The 20,553-nt window shown below is 48.3% G+C and overlaps 1 protein-coding gene across 1 annotated transcript in view; it reads left to right on the top strand.

Annotated features, from left to right (window-relative positions):
* Nucleotides 1–782: 782 nt before the first annotated feature.
* The window catches only part of LOC147112660 (ectonucleotide pyrophosphatase/phosphodiesterase family member 3), a 156,753-nt gene continuing 136,982 nt past the window's right edge, over nucleotides 783–20,553 (top strand). The window contains exon 1 of the mRNA XM_085997123.1: nucleotides 783–1,126. Within this exon, the coding sequence (XP_085853249.1) occupies nucleotides 1,034–1,126 (93 nt within the window). The 5' untranslated portion in view covers nucleotides 783–1,033. The remainder of the gene's footprint in view (nucleotides 1,127–20,553) is intronic.

Here is a 20,553-nt window from a genome sequence, read left to right as displayed (position 1 = left end):
AAATGCAAGTTGTTGTTGTCACCTGATCTTTTTGTATTTTGTTTGTAACATATTTGCTCTTTGTCTTCTATGTTGTCTTTTAAGTCTGCATGAAATAGCTGAATTGACTGCTTTGTTTTATTGTTAGATTGTTAGTGAATCAATGTTGTTTATTGATTTATGTGTGTTTTTCTTTTTTCCCTCTCCCCTGTTCAGATCTCCAGCTACTTATCCCTAAAACTCTTATTTTTTGGGTCCTGGAACTCGCTTCAAGATTCTTTAGCTGTCAGGGTTTGCTGGAAGAATGCACAAGAGGAAAAGCTTTGATCCTTTGTAGTGAGTGATGAAAATCGTGTTATGTCGGTGGTGCTGCTGCCTGCCTCTTCACCAAGTGCCCCATCACAGCTTTTTAGCATTTTGTGCTATTCTCTGAGATCCAGCGCCTCCGGTCACTCCCATAAGTATCCTGCAATTAGACGTGTAATTATGGGTTCGTCATGAAGTAATCTGGAAACACTCAAGATTGATAATGTTGTTTGCTGACTCGGGCATGTTTAATCATTGTACCAGCTTGTCCTGGATGCTGATCCACATAGTGGAGATATTCCAAGAATTGACATCACTGCAGCTGCTAACTGATTGAGGAAAGACCGGAAAATGGGAGTTGCCCATGGCATTGAAAATCAACCATGAAATCAGGCATATTCCCTGCTTAGTAGGAAGTTGTTGACACTATTTTTTAAACAAATGCTTTTTTTTATAGCAAATGTGCAACCACGTTATGTAATCCTTCCATAATTACATTCCAGTAGGTTAATTGACTTAGACTTACAACTCATACTTAGAATTTATTGCGATATAAAGTAATCACAGAAATAATAATCTCAACCTGCGTGTCACATAAGGTCATGTGAGTCTAGAGATTTGCCTGATGTGAGGGAGTAAGGAGTTAGTAAAAGCAGGAGGCGTCGGAGAGAGAAGGTGTATGTGAGAGCAGGTACTGCGTGCCAACTACTTTTCAACAGTGCTTCTGGATGAGGAATATACTCCGCAAATGAGTTCATCACAGGACCCAATGGTAGAATTTTGCATGGAGACTGTAAAGAAGGAAAATAAAGAACTAAAAATATACAAAATACTATGTGCGGTAAGTACAGTATAATGATTGTCTAAAGAAACATGTAGACAATTTTCTTTGTTTTTTGGTGTAAAATAGTTTTAGTAGATTTAATGGGCTGGATTTTGTCAATGGGGACATGATGGAGGCCAACCCACGTGATTTTCCCTTGATTGACCTTGTTGAGCCCACCCATAGGGCTCAGCAGGCCAATTAAGGGACACCCGGTTACAGGTGACGTCAGGGATTGACATTTCATCTGTCAAGAGCTTTTGACAGATGAAATATCAGCATTTGACAGCTCTGTGAAGCTGTCAAACACTGACAATCTGACTTCTAACTTGAGTCCTTCTCCACAGACTCAGTTAGAAATCTTTCCAGAACAGAAAGCTGAATGCTGCAACTTTTGACAGCTCACGGCCATTCTGCTTTCTGTGCCGGTGAGATGAGGGACTCCCGAGACCTGAAGGAAGGAAGCCTGCATTAGTAAGTAAAGGTAAGTAAAACTTATTTAAACACTTTACACACACCAAACACACTTACCTCTGCACTCATGCACCCATCGCTCACCTGAACACCTCGAACCCTCCAAGCACTTCAGCCCGACGGTCCGCCTCGCTAACTTGGCGTGGTTTGGAGTCATCGGGAAGCCCACACTTCAGGGATAAAAATAGGAATTAGGCAAAAAACTGTCTGTTAACTACCTGTTAACAGGCAGTTAATTGGCACTAATCCCCTTCCCGCCTCAGGGAGGCGGCTCCCAGCACAGGTCGGGTACCCGCCTCCTGGGAAACGGGCATGGAGGCGGGTTGGGGGCGGGAAGGGTTCGTGTACCCGAATCTGCAATTTTAACACCCCACACACCTCCATTCCCACCTCCACGGCCCAGGGAAATTCGAGCCCAATATATTTGCATCTACCAGTACAGAACAATTACCAAACTATGAAGAGATTAGCTGATTCTGAAATGATTTTTCACAGATATATTCATTTCAGCATACAAACATCACAATTTCAATAGAACAAATACTGAAAGATAAACCAATCGAACGTGAAAAGATTGTGCTTGCTTTTTGTCATGTGATTGCACTTGACCAAATTTTTCTAAGTTAATTTAAATCATTAACAATAACAGTTTAATTAGTACAGTAATGTCTGCAATAACTTGATAACAATTACAATTGACTTGATATTATAAATTTTGCTGAACTTCTGTTCAGTTGGAGGTGAAACAGCTTCATAACAGTATCAGCCGTAAACCCTCACACTCTCGGATGTCACGGGGTGGGGGTCACGGGGCCGTGTAGATAAACGGGGCCGTGTTGTCCGGGCAAGGCTGGTTCTGGACCCAAGTGCAGATAAACGAGGCGAGAAGCAGGTATGCAGGCTTAAATAACATTACTTTACTAGATTAACACATTACTAGATTCACACAAGGAAAAACAGTAACAAACATAAGAGAGCAAGACAAGCTACCAAACGGCTAGTCAAGATAGGAACTCAGGGCAAGCTTCCATGAGGCAACCCACTTGTCCAGACTGAGCTCGAGACAAGTTACCACCTAGGCAACAGGCTTGCTGAGATAAGACTCAAGACAAGCTACCACAGGGGTAATCGGCTTATCAATACAGAGCTCAAGACAAGCTACCACAGGGCAACACGCTTGTCCAAACTGAGCACCTTATCAAGATGGAGCAACTTGTCAGCACCTTGTCAAGACCGAGATCAAAAGGAAGAACCACAGACTTAAATACAAGCAACAACCATGGCAAGCTGCCACAGAGCAAAAGGCTAGCCAAAACTGAGCACCTGGTCAAGACAGAGAACCTTATCAAGACTAACTCCCTTGTCAGGACTGAGCACAGAGAGAAGAAACCACAGAACTTATATACTACAAATCACAGGTGAAACTCATAAGCCCAATAACAGTCAATTAAGAATTAACACAGGAGACTAGAAACAATTAACAAGGAAACAAACAAGTGAAGGTGCCATCTAGAGGTTACTGAAGGAACTGCCCGGCACCCTCACACTCGGATGTATTTGTATCACCTCATTCAGATAATTTCTGTAATAAGGTCCTATGTAAAAACAAGTTATTGTGTTTCACATCTTGAGGGAAGTGGCGGTAGGGATTGTGGATGCATTGGTAATAAATTTCCAAAACTCCCTGGACTCGGCAAAGGTCCCGGCAGACTGAAAAACTGCTAATATAACACCCTTATTTAAAAAGGGCAGTAGACAGAAGGCTGGAAACTATAGACCGGTTAGCCTAACATCTGTGGTAGGTAAAATTTTGGAGTCCATTATTAAGGAGACAGTAACAGGACATTTGGATAATCATAATTTAATAGGACAAAGTCAGCATGGTTTTATGAAGGGGAAGTCATGTTTGACAAATTTACTAGAGTTCTTTGAGGAAGTAACATATAGGGTGGATAAAGGGGAACCAGTGGACGTAGTGTATTTAGACTTCCAAAAGGCATTTGACAAGGTGCCACACAAAAGATTATTGCTTAAGATAAAAAATCACGGGATTGGGGGTAATATTCTGGCATGGATAGAGGATTGGCTATCTAACAGAAGGCAGAGAGTTGGGATAAATGGTTCATTCTCAGACTGGCAATCAGTAACTAGTGGTGTTCCGCAGGGGTCAGTGCTGGGTCCCCAACTCTTTACAATCTATATTAACGATTTGGAGGAGGGGACCGAGTGTAACATATCAAAGTTTGCAGATGATACTAAGATGGGAGGGAAAGTAGTGAGTGAGGAGGACATAAAAAACCTGCAAGGAGACATAGACAGGCTAAGTAAGTGGGCAGAGATTTGGCAGATGGAATACAATACTGGAAAGTGTGAGGTTATGCACTTTGGCAGGAAAAATCGTAGAGCAAGTTATTATCTTAATGGCAAGAAACTGGAAAGTATTGAAGTACAAAGGGATCTGGGGGTCCTGGTGCACAAAACTCAAAAGGTTAGTATGCAGGTGCAGCAAGTGATTAAGAAGGCCAATGGAATTTTGGCTTTCATTGCTAGGGGGATAGAATATAAAAATAGGGAAGTATTGCTTCAGTTGTACAAGGTATTGGTGAGACCGCACCTGGAATACTGCGTACAGTTTTGGTGTCCATACTTAAGCAAAGACATACTTGCTCTCGAGTCAGTACAAAGAAGGTTCACTTGGTTAATCCCGGGGATGAGGGGATGGACATATGAGGAGAGGTTGAGTAGATTGGGACTCTACTCATTGGAGTTCAGAAGAATGAGAGGCGCTCTTATTGAAACATATAAGATTGTGAAGGGGTTGGATCGGGTGGATGCGGGGAAGATGTTCCCGATGATGGGTGAAACTAGAACTAGGGGGCATAGTCTTAGAATAAGGGGCTGCTCTTTCAAAACTGAGATGAGGAGAAACTACTTCACTCAGAGGGTGGTAGGTCCATGGAATATGTTGCCCCAAAAAGCTGTAGAAGCTACATCATTACATAAATTTAAAACAGAAATAGACAGTTTCCTAGAAGTAAAGGGAATTAAGGGTTACGGGGAGCGGGCAGGAATTTGGACATGAGTCTAGGTTCGGATCGGTCATGGCCCTGTGGGTAGCGGAGCGGGCCCAGGGGCCGTGTAGCCTGATCCTGCTCCTATTTCGTGTGTCTAATTCTGTTAGATTCAGGAGATGGTTCTGTGATAGTAGATTGGCGGTTAGGATCAGATCAGCCATGATCTTATTGAATGGCGGAGCAGGCTCGAGGGGCCGATTGGCCTACTCCTGCTCCTATTTCTTATGTTCTTATGTTCTTATCTTAAAGTATTGCAATTGACTGAAGAAGAATTATCTATGTAGGGTGATTAGATAGGCAATGTTAGATCCGTGATTCTGAGAGTATGCTGTTTTTCAATAACCACACGGATGCTGTAACTTAACAATAAACAGGTATTTACTGTTTTGGACATTGCCTCCAGGTTGTGAGAGCCAGTTATGTGAATGACTGCTTTTTTCTGTGTTTCTTTCGATTACTTTGTCATGCGGAAATGCGACACACAGAATTTGTGAAATAAAGAAGTGTCTGTATTCAAAATGTGCATGTTTGGTCTTTGCAACTCATTGTTGCCTTGACCGGCTTAGGGGTTGCGGGATGGTTTCATTCAGGTTGTTTGAATGGCAGAAGCCATTCCCTCAGAGGTGGCCTAGAAGCGACTTGCTATGAGCCTTTGACGGACGGCCCTTCCACTTTGTGCCTCCCTCCCGCCTTGGTGCTGCTGATGATCATCCTCCTCATCTTCCTCCTCCTCCTCCTCCTCTGCTGGTGCTCCAATGTCTGGTGGCATTGGCTGGGTCCTGAGGATTGCAAAGTTATGCAGCATGCAGCACACAACAACGAAGTGGGAGACTCGCTCAGGCGAGTACTGCAGGGCTCCTCCAGAACGGTCCAGACAGCGGAACTGTTGCTTGAGCACGCCGATTGTGTGCTCAACGATGTTTCCGGTAGCTTGATGGCTCTCGTTGTATCGTAGCTCAGCAGGGGTGCTGGGCGAAAGGAGCGGTGTCATCAGCCAGGTGCACAGAGGATATCCCTTGTCCCTGAGAAGCCAACCTCCTGGGTGATGCGGTGCCTGGAAAAGGTCTGCCACAGAAGTCTGGCGCAGGATGAAGGCATCGTGGCTGCTGCCTGGAAAGTGGGCATTGACAGCGAGTATCAGCTGTCTGTGGTCACAGACCAACTGGACGTTTAAGGAATGGAAGCCCTTTCGGTTGCGGAAATCCTTGGCATTCTCTTGCGGCGCCTGCAAAGCCACATGCGTGCAGTCAATGACGCCCTGCACCATGGGGAAGCCCACTATCATCGCAAAGCCCGTTGCGTGTTCTTGCTGCTTGTCCGGGGTCATGGGGAAAGAGATGTACTCTTGTCTCCTTTTAAAGAGGGCATTTGTTACCTGACGGATGCAGCAATGCACCGCGAACTGGGAGATATTGGCAATGTCCCCAGTAGCTGATTGAAATGAACCAGTGGAATAAAAGTTGAGAGCCACTGTTATCTTCACTGCCACTGACAGAGACGTCCTGCTCCTCAGTTGAGGCTGCAGATCTGGCTGAAGCAGGTGGCAGAGCTCAGTGGCCACCTCCTTGCTGAATCGCAGCCTTCGCATACACTGCTCCTCAGACATATTAATGTAGGAGAACTTTTGGCGAAAAACCCTGGAATGGTAAGCGTTGGATCCGTGGTTCAGTGGATATGCTATTATTAAATAATCACACGGATGCTGTACATTAACAAATAACAGGTCTTTACTGGAGGAGGGTAGTCTCTAGACTGGGGGTACAGAGGCATGCGCAAAGCTTATATACCGGTGTGGTCACTGCCGGTACTACAGTATACAGGAGCTGTAAAAGTAGTTCTGACTTAAAGGCACATACACTACAATTCCTCCCCTTTTAGATTAGTAATACCACTAATATTCAAATAACAATTAACATTTCAACATGTACATTAAACAACAAAAGTCCATTTATAGATTCAGTCTTTGGGGTGGCTTCCTGACCCTTTCGGGATAGCGCCTTTCCAGAGGTTCTTGTTCTTGGTGCAGAGGCGATTCTGACCCCTTTTCATCGGGTAGTTCATCGGGTTCCACTGCTACTGGGTCTGAAGTAGATGCTACCGGTATGTCGGGTTCATCCCCAGGTACTCGAGACATGGGGTTGACGCGTTCCTGTGACGCTAAGATCTGATCGACGTGGCGTCTCACAATGTTCTCCCCGACATCCACTGTGTACATTAATGGCCCCTGCCTTGTACATATCGTTCCGGGTTGCCACTTCTCTGTTTGATAGTCACGGGCCAAGACTGGTTGCCCTACATTGAAGCTCCTTGTCGGCTTCTCATTGATGTGCTGGAATTGTTTGTCCTCAACATTTCTTCGCACATTTGGTCTGAGCAAGTCCAGACGAGATCTCAACCTTCGGTTAAAGAACATCATGGCCGGGGTCTGGTTGGTAACTGCATGTGTCGCGTTTCGGTAGGCTAATAAGAAATTGTCCATCTTATGCTGTAGTGGAATTTCATCGTCGCACATGGCCTTTATCGCCTTCTTAAAGGTTTGTACGAACCTCTCAGCCAATCCATTTGTGGCTGGATGATACGGGGCGGATGTGTAATGCCTTACCCCATTCCTTTTCATGAATTTTTGGAACTCGTCGGACACAAACTGTGGTCCATTATCAGAGCAAATCTGCTCTGGCAAACCGTTTCTGGCAAATATGGTCCGTAGGACTGCAATCGTTTTCTCTGTAGTGGTTGAAGACATTTTTATCACCTCAGGCCACTTTGAATGAGCATCCACTGCTATTAAGAACATTGAGTCCAGGAATGGACCAGCAAAATCAATATGCACCCGTTGCCATGGAGAGGAGGGCCACTCCCATGGGTGTAGAGGGGCATGTGGTGGTGCATTTTGGACCTTCTGGCATCCTAAGCAGCTCTTAGTTAGGTCTTCGATTTGTTGATCGATTCCCGGCCACCACACATAAGCCCTAGCAAGGCTTTTCATTTTCACTCCCCCCAGATGACCTTCATGTAGCTCATTTAGCACTCTCTCCCTTAACTTGGGTGGAATCACCACTCTGGATCCACACATCACTGTCCCCTGGCATACTGACAGCTGTTCTCTTCTGGATGAGAATGCTGGCAACAGTGAGTCGCCATGTGTTGGCCATCCCCTCACCGTCAATTCATATACCTGTGACAGCGTCGGATCATTGCGGGTCTCCTTCTCTATATCCGCGTTTGTTACTGGCAATCGTTCAATTATTGACGAATAAAATATCTTGATAGGGTCCACTGCTGGTGCTTCCTCCACAGTAGGCAGTGGCAGGCGCGATAGCCCATCAGCGTTCCCATGCTGTTTTGTGCCTTTATATTCTATTTCATATTGATTCGCCCCTAGAAACAGGGACCATCTTTGTAACCGCTGTGCAGCCATCACTGGAACGCCCTTCTTAGGATTAAAGATGGAGACAAGTGGTTGGTGGTCAGTCAGCAAGGTGAACGTCTGCCCATGCAGATAGTGGTTGAATTTTTTTACACCCCATTCTAGGCTGAGGGCCTCCCTGTCAATCTGGGCGTAGTTGCGCTCGGCTGAGGTTAGTGACCGAGACGCAAAGGCTACTGGCCTCTCCAACCCGTCTGGGAATTTGTGCGACAGCACCACTCCAATACCGTAGGGTGATGCGTCACATGCCAAACGAATTGGTAGTGCTGGGTTGAAATGGGCCAACACCTCTTTTGATGTGATCAATTCTTTACACTTCTGGAAAGCTCGTCTACATTCGTCATCCCACTTCCATGGTACCCCTGTTTGCAGTAGGGTGTTCAGCGGGTGTAATACCGTAGACAAATTTGGTAAGAACTTGTGGTCGTAGTTTACCAGCCCGAGGAACGACCTCAGTTGTGACACATTTTCCGGTGCTGGAGCCTTGACTACTGCCTCAATCTTGTCAGGGGACTTATGTAACCCCTCTTCATCGATGACGTGGCAACAATACGAGATCTGTTTCTGGAAAAACTCGCACTTGTGGCGATTAGTTCGTAGCCCATACTCCTTTAATCTGGTGAGCACTTTCTCCAAGTTGGCGAGGTGATCACCGTCATTTTCGCCCGTGACCAAGATGTCGTCCAAATAACAGTGGGTCCCTGGAATCCCTTGCAGGACCTGATCCATCGCCCTTTGCCAGATAGCCGGAGCCGAGGCTACTCCAAACACCAGCCGGTTGTATTGATAGAGACCTTTATGAGTGTTGATCAAAAGGTAATGTTTTGAAGCTTCTTCTACCTCCATTTGCAAGTCCGCCTGGGCTAGATCAATTTTGGTCAAGCGTTTACCTCCAGATAGCGAGGCAAAAATATCCTCAATTCGTGGAAGCGGATATTGCACCGTGTGAAGGACTGGGTTCACTGTCACCTTAAAATCCCCACAGATGCGGACCTTCTTTGGTTCTCCAGGCGTATTACTCAACGACCTCTTCATTACAGGAACGATGGGTGTAGCCCACTCGCTCCAGTACACTTTGGACAGTACTCCTGAACGTTCCAACCCTTCCAGCTCTGCTTCAACAGCTGGTCTGATCGCATAAGGCACTGGTCTGGCCTTCAGAAACTTTGGGCTTGCATTTTCCTCTATTTTAATCGTTGCTGTTATTCCTTTTAGTGTTCCTAGTCCCTCCTGGAACACTTCTTTTGCGTCAGTTAGCATTTTTGACAGTCGTCCAGGTGTGATGTCGTCATCCTTTTTGGCCTCAACCTTCAGTGCCTGTATGGAATGCCAATCTAATTGTATCTTCCGGATCCATTCACGTCCTAGCAGTGGTGGTCCTCCATTTGGCAATACATCCATTTTAGGTATTTCCTGGCCTTTATGTCACTTTCACCCTTATTTTTCCTTTGGGGTAGACTTTTTGCCCCGTATACGTCTTCAAGACAATCTCTGTAGCTTTCAAGGGTATGTGTGAAAATAGCCGCTTGTAGTCTCTTTGATTTATGACTGTTAGAGCTGACCCTGTGTCCAATTCCATTTCCACTTGGATTCCGTCTATCTTGAGTGTAACCCAGATAGTCTGGTGATCCTCCATTTCGGTTACCTTATGTAGTTTCAGACAACCCAGCTCCTTGCTTCTGGAGTCTGTGTCACTTTTCTGTTCATCTGAACCACTGTCCATCACCTGGTGTACCTTTTTGTACCTCTCCTGTGGAGATTTCTTACTGTTGGTTTTCTTCCCAGACCTGCAGACTCTTGCTATGTGTCCTGCTTTCCCACACTGTCTGCACACTTGGTCCTTGAACCAACAATCTTTCTGGTCATGTGTTATTCTGCCGCAGCGATAGCACTTCCCTGCTCCATAGGACATTTCATTGGTGCCATATTCTTGCGGTCTCCGTTGTATCTCTGCAGCGCCCCTTGCGGCTGCTTCGTGTGATACTGCCATACTGAAAGCTTTGTCCAGCGTAAGGTCCTTTTCTGATAGAAGCCGTTTCTGGGTTCCTTCACTTTGTAGCCCACACACAAACTTGTCCCTTAACGTGTCTGCTAGTCCCGCTCCAAACTGGCAGTGTTTCGATAGCTTGCGCAGTTCCGTTAGGTACTCAGCATTGCTTTCGTCTTTGTGTTGGTTCCTTTTATGGAACTTAAATCATTCTGCTATCAGCAGCGGTGTGGGGTTTAAGTGGTCCTGTAGGATTTCTACTATGCTTTCAAAATTCTTGTTTACCGGCTTCTCTGGGGTTATTAGATTTCGCAGTAACCCATAAGTTTTTGCACCCATGGAATTTAACAGAACCAGTGCTTTATTAGCATCTGGCACTTCATTCGCCCTGCAGTACACCTCAATACGTTCCACATATGTCGCCCAATCTTCGACTTCATTGTCGAACGTAGAGATACTGCCACTCTTTGGCATCCTTGGGTGTGAGTTAACTATCACAAATGGTGCCTCCCACGCTTCCCCTTCTTCTCCGCTGGCACAAAATGGCGTCTCCCGCGCTTTCCTTCCTTCCCGCGCTCGCCCTTCTTCTCCGCTGCGGCTTCTAAAAATGGCGCCTCCCGCGCTCTTCCTTCTTCTCCGTGGCTCAATGGCATCTCCCGCGCTCTCCCTTCTTCTCCCCGCGGACACTGTTCAGCCCTTGAGCCCTGGCTGTGCTCTGCGCATTCTCTTTTTTTTTCTCGACGCCGCTCGGTCCTGAACCCGGCTGTTGCTTTACCCTCTCTCTCTCTTTTTTTTTCTCGACGCCGCTCGGTTTTCAACCCCCGGCTGCGCCCTGTGTGCTTCACCCTCTGTCTTACCCCGTCGACGCTGCTCGGCTTTCTCTCCGCCGTCGGTCGGCTCCAGCCGCCGCTGTCCGGGAAGGGTCTGCGCTGGACCTGTCGTCAGTCTCTTGCTGATCGTCATGGCTGGGGAACCAAGCCCAGCTCTCCACAGCCTCCCCTGCGATGTTCACTCTCTGCCGGACAACTGGGCGGTTGCTCGTGGTCGACGGCCGTGTTCCTGGCCTCGGCTTTTTTGTTTTTGTTTGTTACACCGCCCCCCCGGAGCGAATCCTCGAAGGGAAATGCAGAGTTGCAGGTAGATTCGAATCGACACTCGTCGCCACTGTTAGATCCGTGATTCTGAGAGTATACTGTTATTCAATAACCACACGGATGCTGTAACTTAACAATAAACAGGTATTTACTGGAGGAGGGTAGTCTCAAGACTGGGGGTACAGAGGCATGTGCAAGGCTTATATACAGGTGTGGTCACTGCCGGTACTACAGTATACAGGAGCTGTAAAAGTAGTTCTGTCTTAAAGGCACATACACTACAGGCAACAAAATAATTTTTCACCATGTGTGTAAATGCTTTCATTGCTGCCATTTTACCTCTGAGTAAAAAGCTTGATTTGGTTCAAACTATGGGCCAGAATTTGCAATGGGTAATAACTGTGAAGTAACAGCGTTCACCGTTATTACCCCTTTGAAACTCACCGCAAGTCCAGGATGTAGCACATGCTCATCTAAACGCGGAAATCCTGAAGTTGCGGTCAGTCATTCACTGCTCCGACACTGGCTGCACTGTCTTCATGGCTCTTTTAAGGGTTTTAAATGCAATGGGAGTAATCCTTACACGGGTATGAACATGGACTGATCAGTAATTTGAACAGGACATAAATACATCAAACACAGATATAAAACCAGAAAAATAGCTGAAATAAATTGATAAGTTTAGCTGCTGTGACCCGTAAAGGACCTTGGTCCAAAGGAGGAAGAAGCTTAACAAAAACTACAGGGTTGCATACTTGTGACACCCTGCGGTGGGGGGCGGAATTTCCGTGGGGATTCTCCAGCTCATCCACCATAACTACGACGGAAGAACTGCGGAAACCTAGGAAAAACCAGTGGCCGCCATTTTTCTGAGGTTTCCGTGGCTCTTCCACCAAAGTTACGACAGCCAAACAGGAGAGCCACCGTGGAAATTCACTCCCCTTAGTTCAAAGTTCTGCGTTCAAAGCTATGAATGACCATTATTGAAACATTTAGTGGTATTAACTCTTGCTTTTAATTATTTTACACAACTGCTGCCAGAATATAAATTCATTAATTTACATTTACATTTGAGCAATTTTTCAATAAAATGATAAAAAAGTTAGTAGTAACCAATACACAACTTATACACCAGAGTTTACAGCAGGCAATTCAATCAAATTTAATTTACAAGAACTAACTGATGAAGCTGGGTTCCAGACATCCAATAGACACTGATGCTACTGTAGATAATCTTTAACATTCCATTTATGGATGTAATGAAACAACTGAACCATTGACCCAATTTGAAAAGGTTTAAATCTTGTGTCAGAGTTCTTGGGTTCATTTGCAATGAGACCATCTTGCAACACGTTTTAAAATCTGCATTCAATGAATTTTGGATAAACTTGCAACTGGTACTAAGGAGGGACAACTAATAGAATGAGTACAGCATGTTCAGATCAAAATATTGTCTATGATTCTTGTGGAATAAAAAATTTGGACAGTGCCTGGGAAATCTTCCTCATGGCAATGTGAGGCCAGATTGTGGAAGTATAAAAGCTGATAGGCTGATCCAAGAAATCTTCAATGTGTATAACAAAATGATTATATCTGTAGAAAAGGGGGTATTTGGTTTTGGGGTTATTGTCTGGCCAGTCAGGCATATCTGAGCTGCTCCAGGCCCCGTGCGGTTTTGAATCGCTTCCCTTTCTGGTTCTGACCGCCGGACTTATTTCAGTAGCAATATAGACAAAACGAGACTCGTGGTTGGGTGCAAAGAAGACCAACGTTTATTAAAATAATAAAAGAATAAATTGCCATACAGTGAAAATAATTATGAATACAGCACACTTGCACACTTTATTTAACGGGGAGGAGCAAAAACGGACACATCGAGGGAAAATTGACTAAAAATGACAATTTAACAAAATTCCCCTTTAATTCCCACCCCTTATACCTATCTAGGTTGCCTTGTAATGGGCCAGAAAGTTTATGCTCACCAGTAAGCGCCTGCTCTGTGCCCCTGCGACCTGCCTTGAATTCTTCACCGCCCCGAAGTAGAGATACCCCAGTAATTCAAAAGTAACTGCTGGTATTCCACTTCTTTGGGCGGGCTGCTGAGCTGTTCCTCTGGTAAGCAGGGCACTGGAGGTGAGGCGGTAGAGAGAGAGAGAATGGCTTCCTGAGGGGCTATCTTTATACCCCATTTGGGAGCCCTTATCTTCGCGCCCAAATCTGGACGTATCCGGGGTACACAAAAGGGACCGATCTGTCCCCATTGACCGTAATGGGTTTGAATGCGTTTCCCATTCGTTTAACTGGTTTGTACTCAGTTTAAAATGCCCCACTGATTTCTCACGTGCTGGACAAACAAATCCTTAAGTGTTCAGTAAACAGTCCTTTGTCTTGTGGTTACATTCCAACCGCAATTGATTGACAGCTTCAAGTGCTTAAGCCCTTGAGTCAACACTGTTGAGAGCTTGTAAACAAACAATCCTTTGTTCAATGTTGAACTTCCTAAACCGCAGTTGATTGACAGTTTAAGTACCTCAAGTACTTCAGCCAGTGATAGGAGATGTTCAGTCAGGCTGTCTTTCTCTTTTGCCACGAGGCCTGGCAGCCATCTTTGATTCCCTGGGTTTTTAAGGTACATTCCAGCCAGGTTTTCTTTAATCAAATAATCTTCGGAGGCTGTCGAAATTTTCTGAAATTTCGCGAACCTTACAGTCCTCCCTGGGATACTAAAACTTGCTTGCAGTATCCTGTTTAAAGGTGAGCAAGAATTTCTGACCCCCCACAAACAACCTTCCCTTACACTTATCTATATCTATATCTGATCCCTTAACACCTCCATCCCTCTTCCTCAGAGAGCATCGCAGTGCACGGTAGGCATCTATCAATAGAAAAACATGATTAGCTACAATAATTCAAGCATGGAGGGGTCCAATGCCCCTGCACCACTGAGTATTTACAATAATTCAAGCATGGAGGGGGTCCAATGCCCCTGCACCACGTGTGACATAGTTTTAACACGATACAACATCTTTAATGAGATTACCACCATGACAAAACATATCTGTTAAAAATACAAACCGAAGAAACGAGTTTCCCTTTTTTTTGTAATGCAATTGCCTGACACTTTAATAAATGGCACCATTCTTCAGCCATAAATGTATTTCAAACTTTCACAATCTACAAACACAACAATCCATAGGCATATGCAATTTGTTCAATTGACTCAAAACAAGTAGTACAATCTCACAGTTAGGAACTAAATTCACACATTATTTCCTTTGGAGTTGGGACCAGTACATCTATAAATATAAAACAGTTGGTCCATCTGTCTTTCTGTCTTTCTGTCTGTCTGTTTGTCTTTCTGTCTGTCTGTTTGTCTTTCTGTCTGTTTGTCTTTCTGTCTGTCCGGCTATACAATCAAAAGTTATAGAGCGTACCTACACATATGTTTTATCAAAAGAAAGCTTATCATTAGGGGAGTCTAATAGGCGTATTTAATTTTTGGTCAGACAGGAATTGTTCAGACAGAATACAAAAAAGGTTCAAAAAACGGCAACATTCCGCTCATTAGCATTGAGTGACGTGATGGTTGACCAATCGTACAGGGGATTAACCTGATGGTTGACCAATCGGTGCGTCACGGGGGGCGTTTCATTGCGTGTGTGGGCGGGCCTAATCCTTTTGAGCTGAGGTGAGTGGTGGCCATCTTGATTCCTAACTCTTGATTTATTTTTCCCACTTTGTGTGTGTGTGGAGGGGATTTTGGGAGCGAGTTGAGGTAGGGAAGGATTTCCCCGGCAACCGGGCCTGGGCCTGGGCCTCTCTCACAGCCTGTAGCCCCTCAGGAGGGCGGGGGTGGGGGGGGAAGAAGGTTTTCCCTGGCAACTGGGCCCAGGCCTCTCCCACAGCCTGTAGCCGCTCAGGAGGGCGGGGGAGGAGGGTCACCCCAGCAACCGGGCCCGGGCCTCTCTCACAGCCTGTAGCCGCTCAGGAGGGGAGGGAGGAGGGTTACCCCGGCAACCAGCGGCGTCTCACTCTCCCCCCCAGTCTCTCTCTCTCTCTTCCCCGCGCATTCCGAAAGCCCGGGGGAAGAGGGAGGCGAGCAGGTGAGCGGTGGCGTCTCACTCTCCCCCCCCCAGTCGCTCTCTCTCTCTTCCCCGCGCAGCCCGAAAGCTCGGGGGAAGGGGGAAGCGAGCAGGTGAGCGGTGGTGTCTCGCTCTCTCTTCCCCGCGCAGCCCGAAAGCCCGGGGGAAGAGGGAAGCGAGCAGGTGAGCAGCGGCGTCTCTCTCTCCCCCCCACCGCAGCGAAAGGCGTTCATCTGCCGCCCGGCCAACCAGGTCCAAAGGCCCGCTGCGTTAACGATGATGAACCCCGGGCTCGCTTCGGAGTGATGGGCACCCGGCCTCCTGATGTCGGACTGACTCCATTCTGGTACCGGAAAGGAGGGAGAGACAGGGAGAGGGAGGGAGGGAGGGAGAGGGGTGAGGAGAGGGGCAGGGAGGGAGAGGAAAGGGGAGGGAGAGGAGAGGGGAGGGAGGGCGAGAGAGTAAAACAGGGAGAGACAGGGGCAGGGAGAGAGAGAGGGTGAGGGAGGGAAAGAGTGAGGGGGTGGGACAGGGAGGGAGAGCTCACCTTCTTCCTTCCTTCCTTCCTTCGCAGGGGTCCATCGGGCCAGGCCTGAGGCGTTCCTTCCCCCCCTCTCTCTCCAGGCTAATCCCAAACTAAATCCAGCAGTCTCTCTCTCTCTCTTCCCCCCGTCTCTCTCTTCTCCCCCAAGTCTCTCTCTCTCTCTCTTCCCCGTCTCTCTCTTCCCCCATATCTCTCTCTTCTCCCCCGTCTCTCTCTTCTCCCCCATCTCTCTCTCTCTCTTCCCCCCAGTCTCTCTCTCTCTCTCTCTTCTCCCCAGTCTCTCTCTCTCTCCCTCTCTTCCCCCCAGTCTCTCTCTCTTTCTCTCTTCCCCCCAGTCTCTCTCTCTCTCTTCCCCCAAGTCGCTCTCTCCCCCCCAGTCTCTCTCTTCTCCCCCCCAGTCTCTCTCTCTCTTCCAACAACAACATGCCCTCAAAAAACCCTCGGCACCGCCGGGCACTCCAGCTAGTAATCTATATATATAAACCGGTCCGTCCGTCTATCTGTCTGTTTGTCTGCCTGTCTGGCTATACAATCAAAAGTTACAGAGCGTACCTACACATATGTTATATCAAAAGAAAGCTTATCATTAGGGGACTCTAATAGGTGTATTTACTTTTTGGTCAGACAAAAATTGTTCAGAGAGTATACAAAAAAGGTTCAAAAAACGGCAACATTCCGCTCATTAGCGTTGAGTGACGTGATGGTTGACCAATCGTACAGGGGATTAACCTGATGGTTGACCAATCGGTGCGTCACGGGGGGCATTTCATTGCGTGTCTGGGCGGGCCTAATCCTTCTGAGCTGAGGTGAGTGGCCGCCATCTTAATTCCTAACTATTCATTTATTTTTCCCACTTTCTGCGTGTTTATTTTCAAATCTAGATTTCCAGCAAAAAAAAAGTTGCTTTTAAAACACAATTAAATTGTTTTAAAAAAAAGTTAATTCGTTTGTAAATATTTTCCCTAACCTCATTAATTTTCCTACCTTTCACCATTTTTTTTCCCTCTTGACTCGCTACCTCCGCCGGGCGCCACAACCTTCCAGGGTTACCCCACCTGCAGGCCTCGAAGCCTCGGCCTCTCCTCCCCAGCCATGCCTGAGCTAGGCACCTCCCATCCCGCTCAACAAGCGGCCTGCGATCGCCGCCATCTTTGTAAAGGCTGGCGGGGCGGGCCTGAGCCGAGCGTAGCCACCGCCGCCAACTTTGTAAAGGCTGGCGGGGCGGTACGGAGCCCCCCTTTCCCCCACCCCCCCTTTCCCCCACCCCCGCTTCCCCCCTTTCCCCCCTTCCCCCCACCCCCCTTCCCCCCCACCCCTTCCCCCCACCCGCCCCTTCCCCCACCCCTTCCCCCACCCCTCTTCCCCCCACCCCTTCCCCCCCACCCCCCCCTTCCCCCCACCCCTTTCCCCCACCCCCTCCCCCCACCCCTTTCCCCCCACCCCTTTCCCCCACCCCTTTCCCCCCCCACCCCTTTCCCCCCCACCCCTTTCCCCACCCCTTTCCCTGCACCCCTTTCCCCCCACCCCTTCCCCCCACCCCTTTCCCCCACCCCTTTCCCCCACCCCTTTCTCTCCTTCCCTCTCGCTCGCCTTCCCTCTGTCTCTCTCTCTCCTTCCCTCTGTCTCTGTCTCTCTCTCCCTCTCTCTCTGTCTCTCTCTCTTCCCCCCCAGTCTCTCTCTCTCTCTCTCTCCCCCCAGTCTCTCTCTCTTTCTCTCTCTACCCCAATCGCTCTCTCCCCCCCAGTCTCTCTCTTCTCCCCCCAGTCTCTCTCTCTCTCTCTTCCAACAACAACATGCCCTCAAAAAACCCTCAGCACCGCTGGGCACTCCAGCTAGTCTATCTATCTATATATATAAAACGGTTGGTCCATCTGTCTTTCTATCTTTCTGTCTTTCTGTCTGTTTGTCTTACTGTCTGTTTGTCTGTCTGTCCGGCTATACAATCAAAGGTTATACAGCGTACCTACACATATGTTATATCAAAAGAAAGCTTACCGTTAGGGGAGTCTAATAGGCATATTTACTTTTTGGTCAGACAAAAATTGTTCAGACAGTATACAAAAAAGTTTCAAAAAACGGCAACATTCCGCTCATTCGCGTTGAGTGACGTGATGGTTGACCAATCATACAGGGGATTAACCTGATGGTTGACCAATCGGTGCGTCACGGGGGGCGTTTCATTGCATGTGTGGGCGGGCCTAATCCTTTTGAGCTGAGGTGAGTGGCGGCCATCTTGATTCCTAACTCTTGATTTATTTTTCCCACTTTGTGTGTGTGTGGAGGGGATTTTGGGAGCGAGTTGAGGTGGGGAAGGGTTTCCCCGGTGGCGGCCATCTTGATTCCTAACTCTTGATTTATTTTTCCCACTTTGTGTATGTGTGGAGGGGATTTTGGGAGCGAGTTGAGGTGGGGAAGGATTTCCCCGGCAACCGGGCCCAGGCCTGGGCCTCTCTCACAGCCTGTAGCCCCTCAGGAGGGCGGGGGTGGGGGGGAGAAGGTTTTCCCTGGCAACCGGGCCCGGGCCTCTCTCACAGCCTGTAGCCGCTCAGGAGGGCGGGGGAGGAGGGTTACCCCGGCAACCAGGCCCGGGCCTCTCTCACAGCCTGTAGCCGCTCAGGAGGGGGGGGGAGGGAGGAGGGTTACCCCGGCAACCGGCGGCATCTCACTCTCCCCCCCAGTCTCTCTCTCTCTCTTCCCTGCGCAGCCCGAAAGCCCGGGGGATGAGGGAAGCGAGCAGGTGAGCGGCGGCGTCTCTCTCTCCCCTCCACCGCAGCGAAAGGCGTTCGTCTGCCGCCCAGCCAACCGGCTCCAAAGGCCCACTGCGTTAACAATGAGGAACCCCAGGCTCGCTTTGGAGCGATGGTCACCCGGCCTCCCGATGTCGGACTGACTCCGTTCTGGTACCAGAAAGGAGGGAGAGACAGGGGGAGGGAGGGAGAGGGGAGGGAGGGAGAGGGGTGAGGAGAGGGGCAGGGAGGGAGAGGAGAGGGGAGGGAGGGAGAGAGAGTAAAGCAGGGAGAGACAGGGGGAGGGAGAGAGAGAGTGTGAGGGAGGTAAGGAGTGAGGGGGTGGGAGAGGGAGGGAGAGCTCGCCTTCTTCCTTCCTTCCTTCCTTCGCAGGGGTCCATTGGGCCAGGCCTGAGGCGCTCCTTCCCCCCTCTCTCTCCAGGCTAATCCCAAACTAAATCCAGCAGTCTCTCTCTCTCTCTTCCCCCCGTCTCTCTCTCTCTCTTCCCCCCTTCTCTCTCTTCCCCCATCTCTCTCTTCCCCCTGTCTCTCTCTTCTCCCCCGTCTCTCTCTTCTCCCCCCAGTCTCTCTCTCTCTCACTCCCCCGTCTCTCTCTCTCTCTTCCCCCCAGTCCCTCTCTCTCTCTTCCCCCCAGTCTCTCTCTCTCTCTCTCTCTTCCCCCCAGTCTCTCTTCCCCCCAGTCTCTCTCTCTTTCTCTCTCTTCCCCCCAGTCACTCTCTCCCCCCCAGTCTCTCTCTTCTCCCCCCAGTCTCTCTCTCTCTCTCTTCCAACAACAACATGCCCTCAAAAAACCCTTGGCACCGCCGGGCACTCCAGCAAGTACAAATATAAAATAATTAACAAGCCTTTTGTAAACTCTTAATCTTAATCTGGATTTCCAATAACAGTTTAATTGCTGTGAACAATACTGTGCCAAGTATTGTTACACGTTCTACATGTCAATCAATGTGTTCTAGTGTGTGAAATTGAATAGAAAATTTAAATTACTTCTCATGGATAGCGTCTGCCATCACCCATGATTAGTTACAATTCAGTCTTATTGACCTCCGAAAAGTCAAATTTACAGAATTCCTGAAACATCTTTTCTTGGGGTGACGGTTCATATCCTCGGGCACTGGAGGGAGGCCTCCCCATACATGAAACCGGTCTCACTAGAATACTGGGTTGCCTTGGATCCCAGTCATCCTGGCCGGCTCCCCTCGTGGGCATCTGCCTCCTGCAGACCCCTCCCGACGTGGGCTAGGGGTGCTCCCTTCCCCAAGCGTCCAAAGACACGATGGTCCTCTGCACCTTCCGAAACTCTGAAAAAGACTTAAAAAAACATCTAGCCAGGTTCCCTGGCTCGGGGGAATGTGATCAGGTCGCGCGACCTCGGCTCACATAGACAACACTCTGGAACGGTACCATACTTAAAACTTATACTCTAATACTTAACACTACCGAATTGCAATATAAAATTAAAGTTAACACATTCTAACTTAATCCTCTATACACATTACTTGAACAAAGCTATATACAAGCGCCGCCCGTCTCCAGGCGGCCAGCCTAATCCTTGTTTGGACTGTTGCAGGCTGCTGCTTGCAGCGAAGCTGGACTGATCCCAACTTCTGGTCCCTCGCAGCTTATGGCTGCTGGTTGGGGACTTCTGTCTTTTGGCTTCCCCCTGACTCAGGAGTCCGCCCTATTCCACTGGAAAGTGGGTGGCCATACTTTTTTGGGCTGGGGTACCCAAAGAGACCTCCTAGGGAGTGTCGCTGGTGGGGCTACCCTGGCAGGCGGACCCTTAGCTCGGGTCACAGTCCTTGCTGGCTGGGGACCTTCTGCCTCGGGTCCCTCCCTTCCCAAACCTGGACTGGGGACGGGCAATCCCTTGCCACCGGCTGCCGGTGGCTGAGAGTCTTCTCCTACAGGTCTAAAACCTGGTTCAGGCTCCTCCCCGGAGTCCCATAAGAGAGGAGGAATCGCTCGGGCCAAGTGCTGGGGAACGTCTCCCTTCACGCACGCGACTGCGCCTGC

The sequence above is a fragment of the Somniosus microcephalus genome, chromosome 9, assembly GCF_052327205.1.
Source record: "Somniosus microcephalus isolate GS21.2 chromosome 9, FLI_Smic_1.0, whole genome shotgun sequence".
Classification (NCBI taxonomy): domain Eukaryota; kingdom Metazoa; phylum Chordata; class Chondrichthyes; order Squaliformes; family Somniosidae; genus Somniosus; species Somniosus microcephalus.
This window is presented reverse-complemented; position numbering and strand designations above follow the sequence as displayed.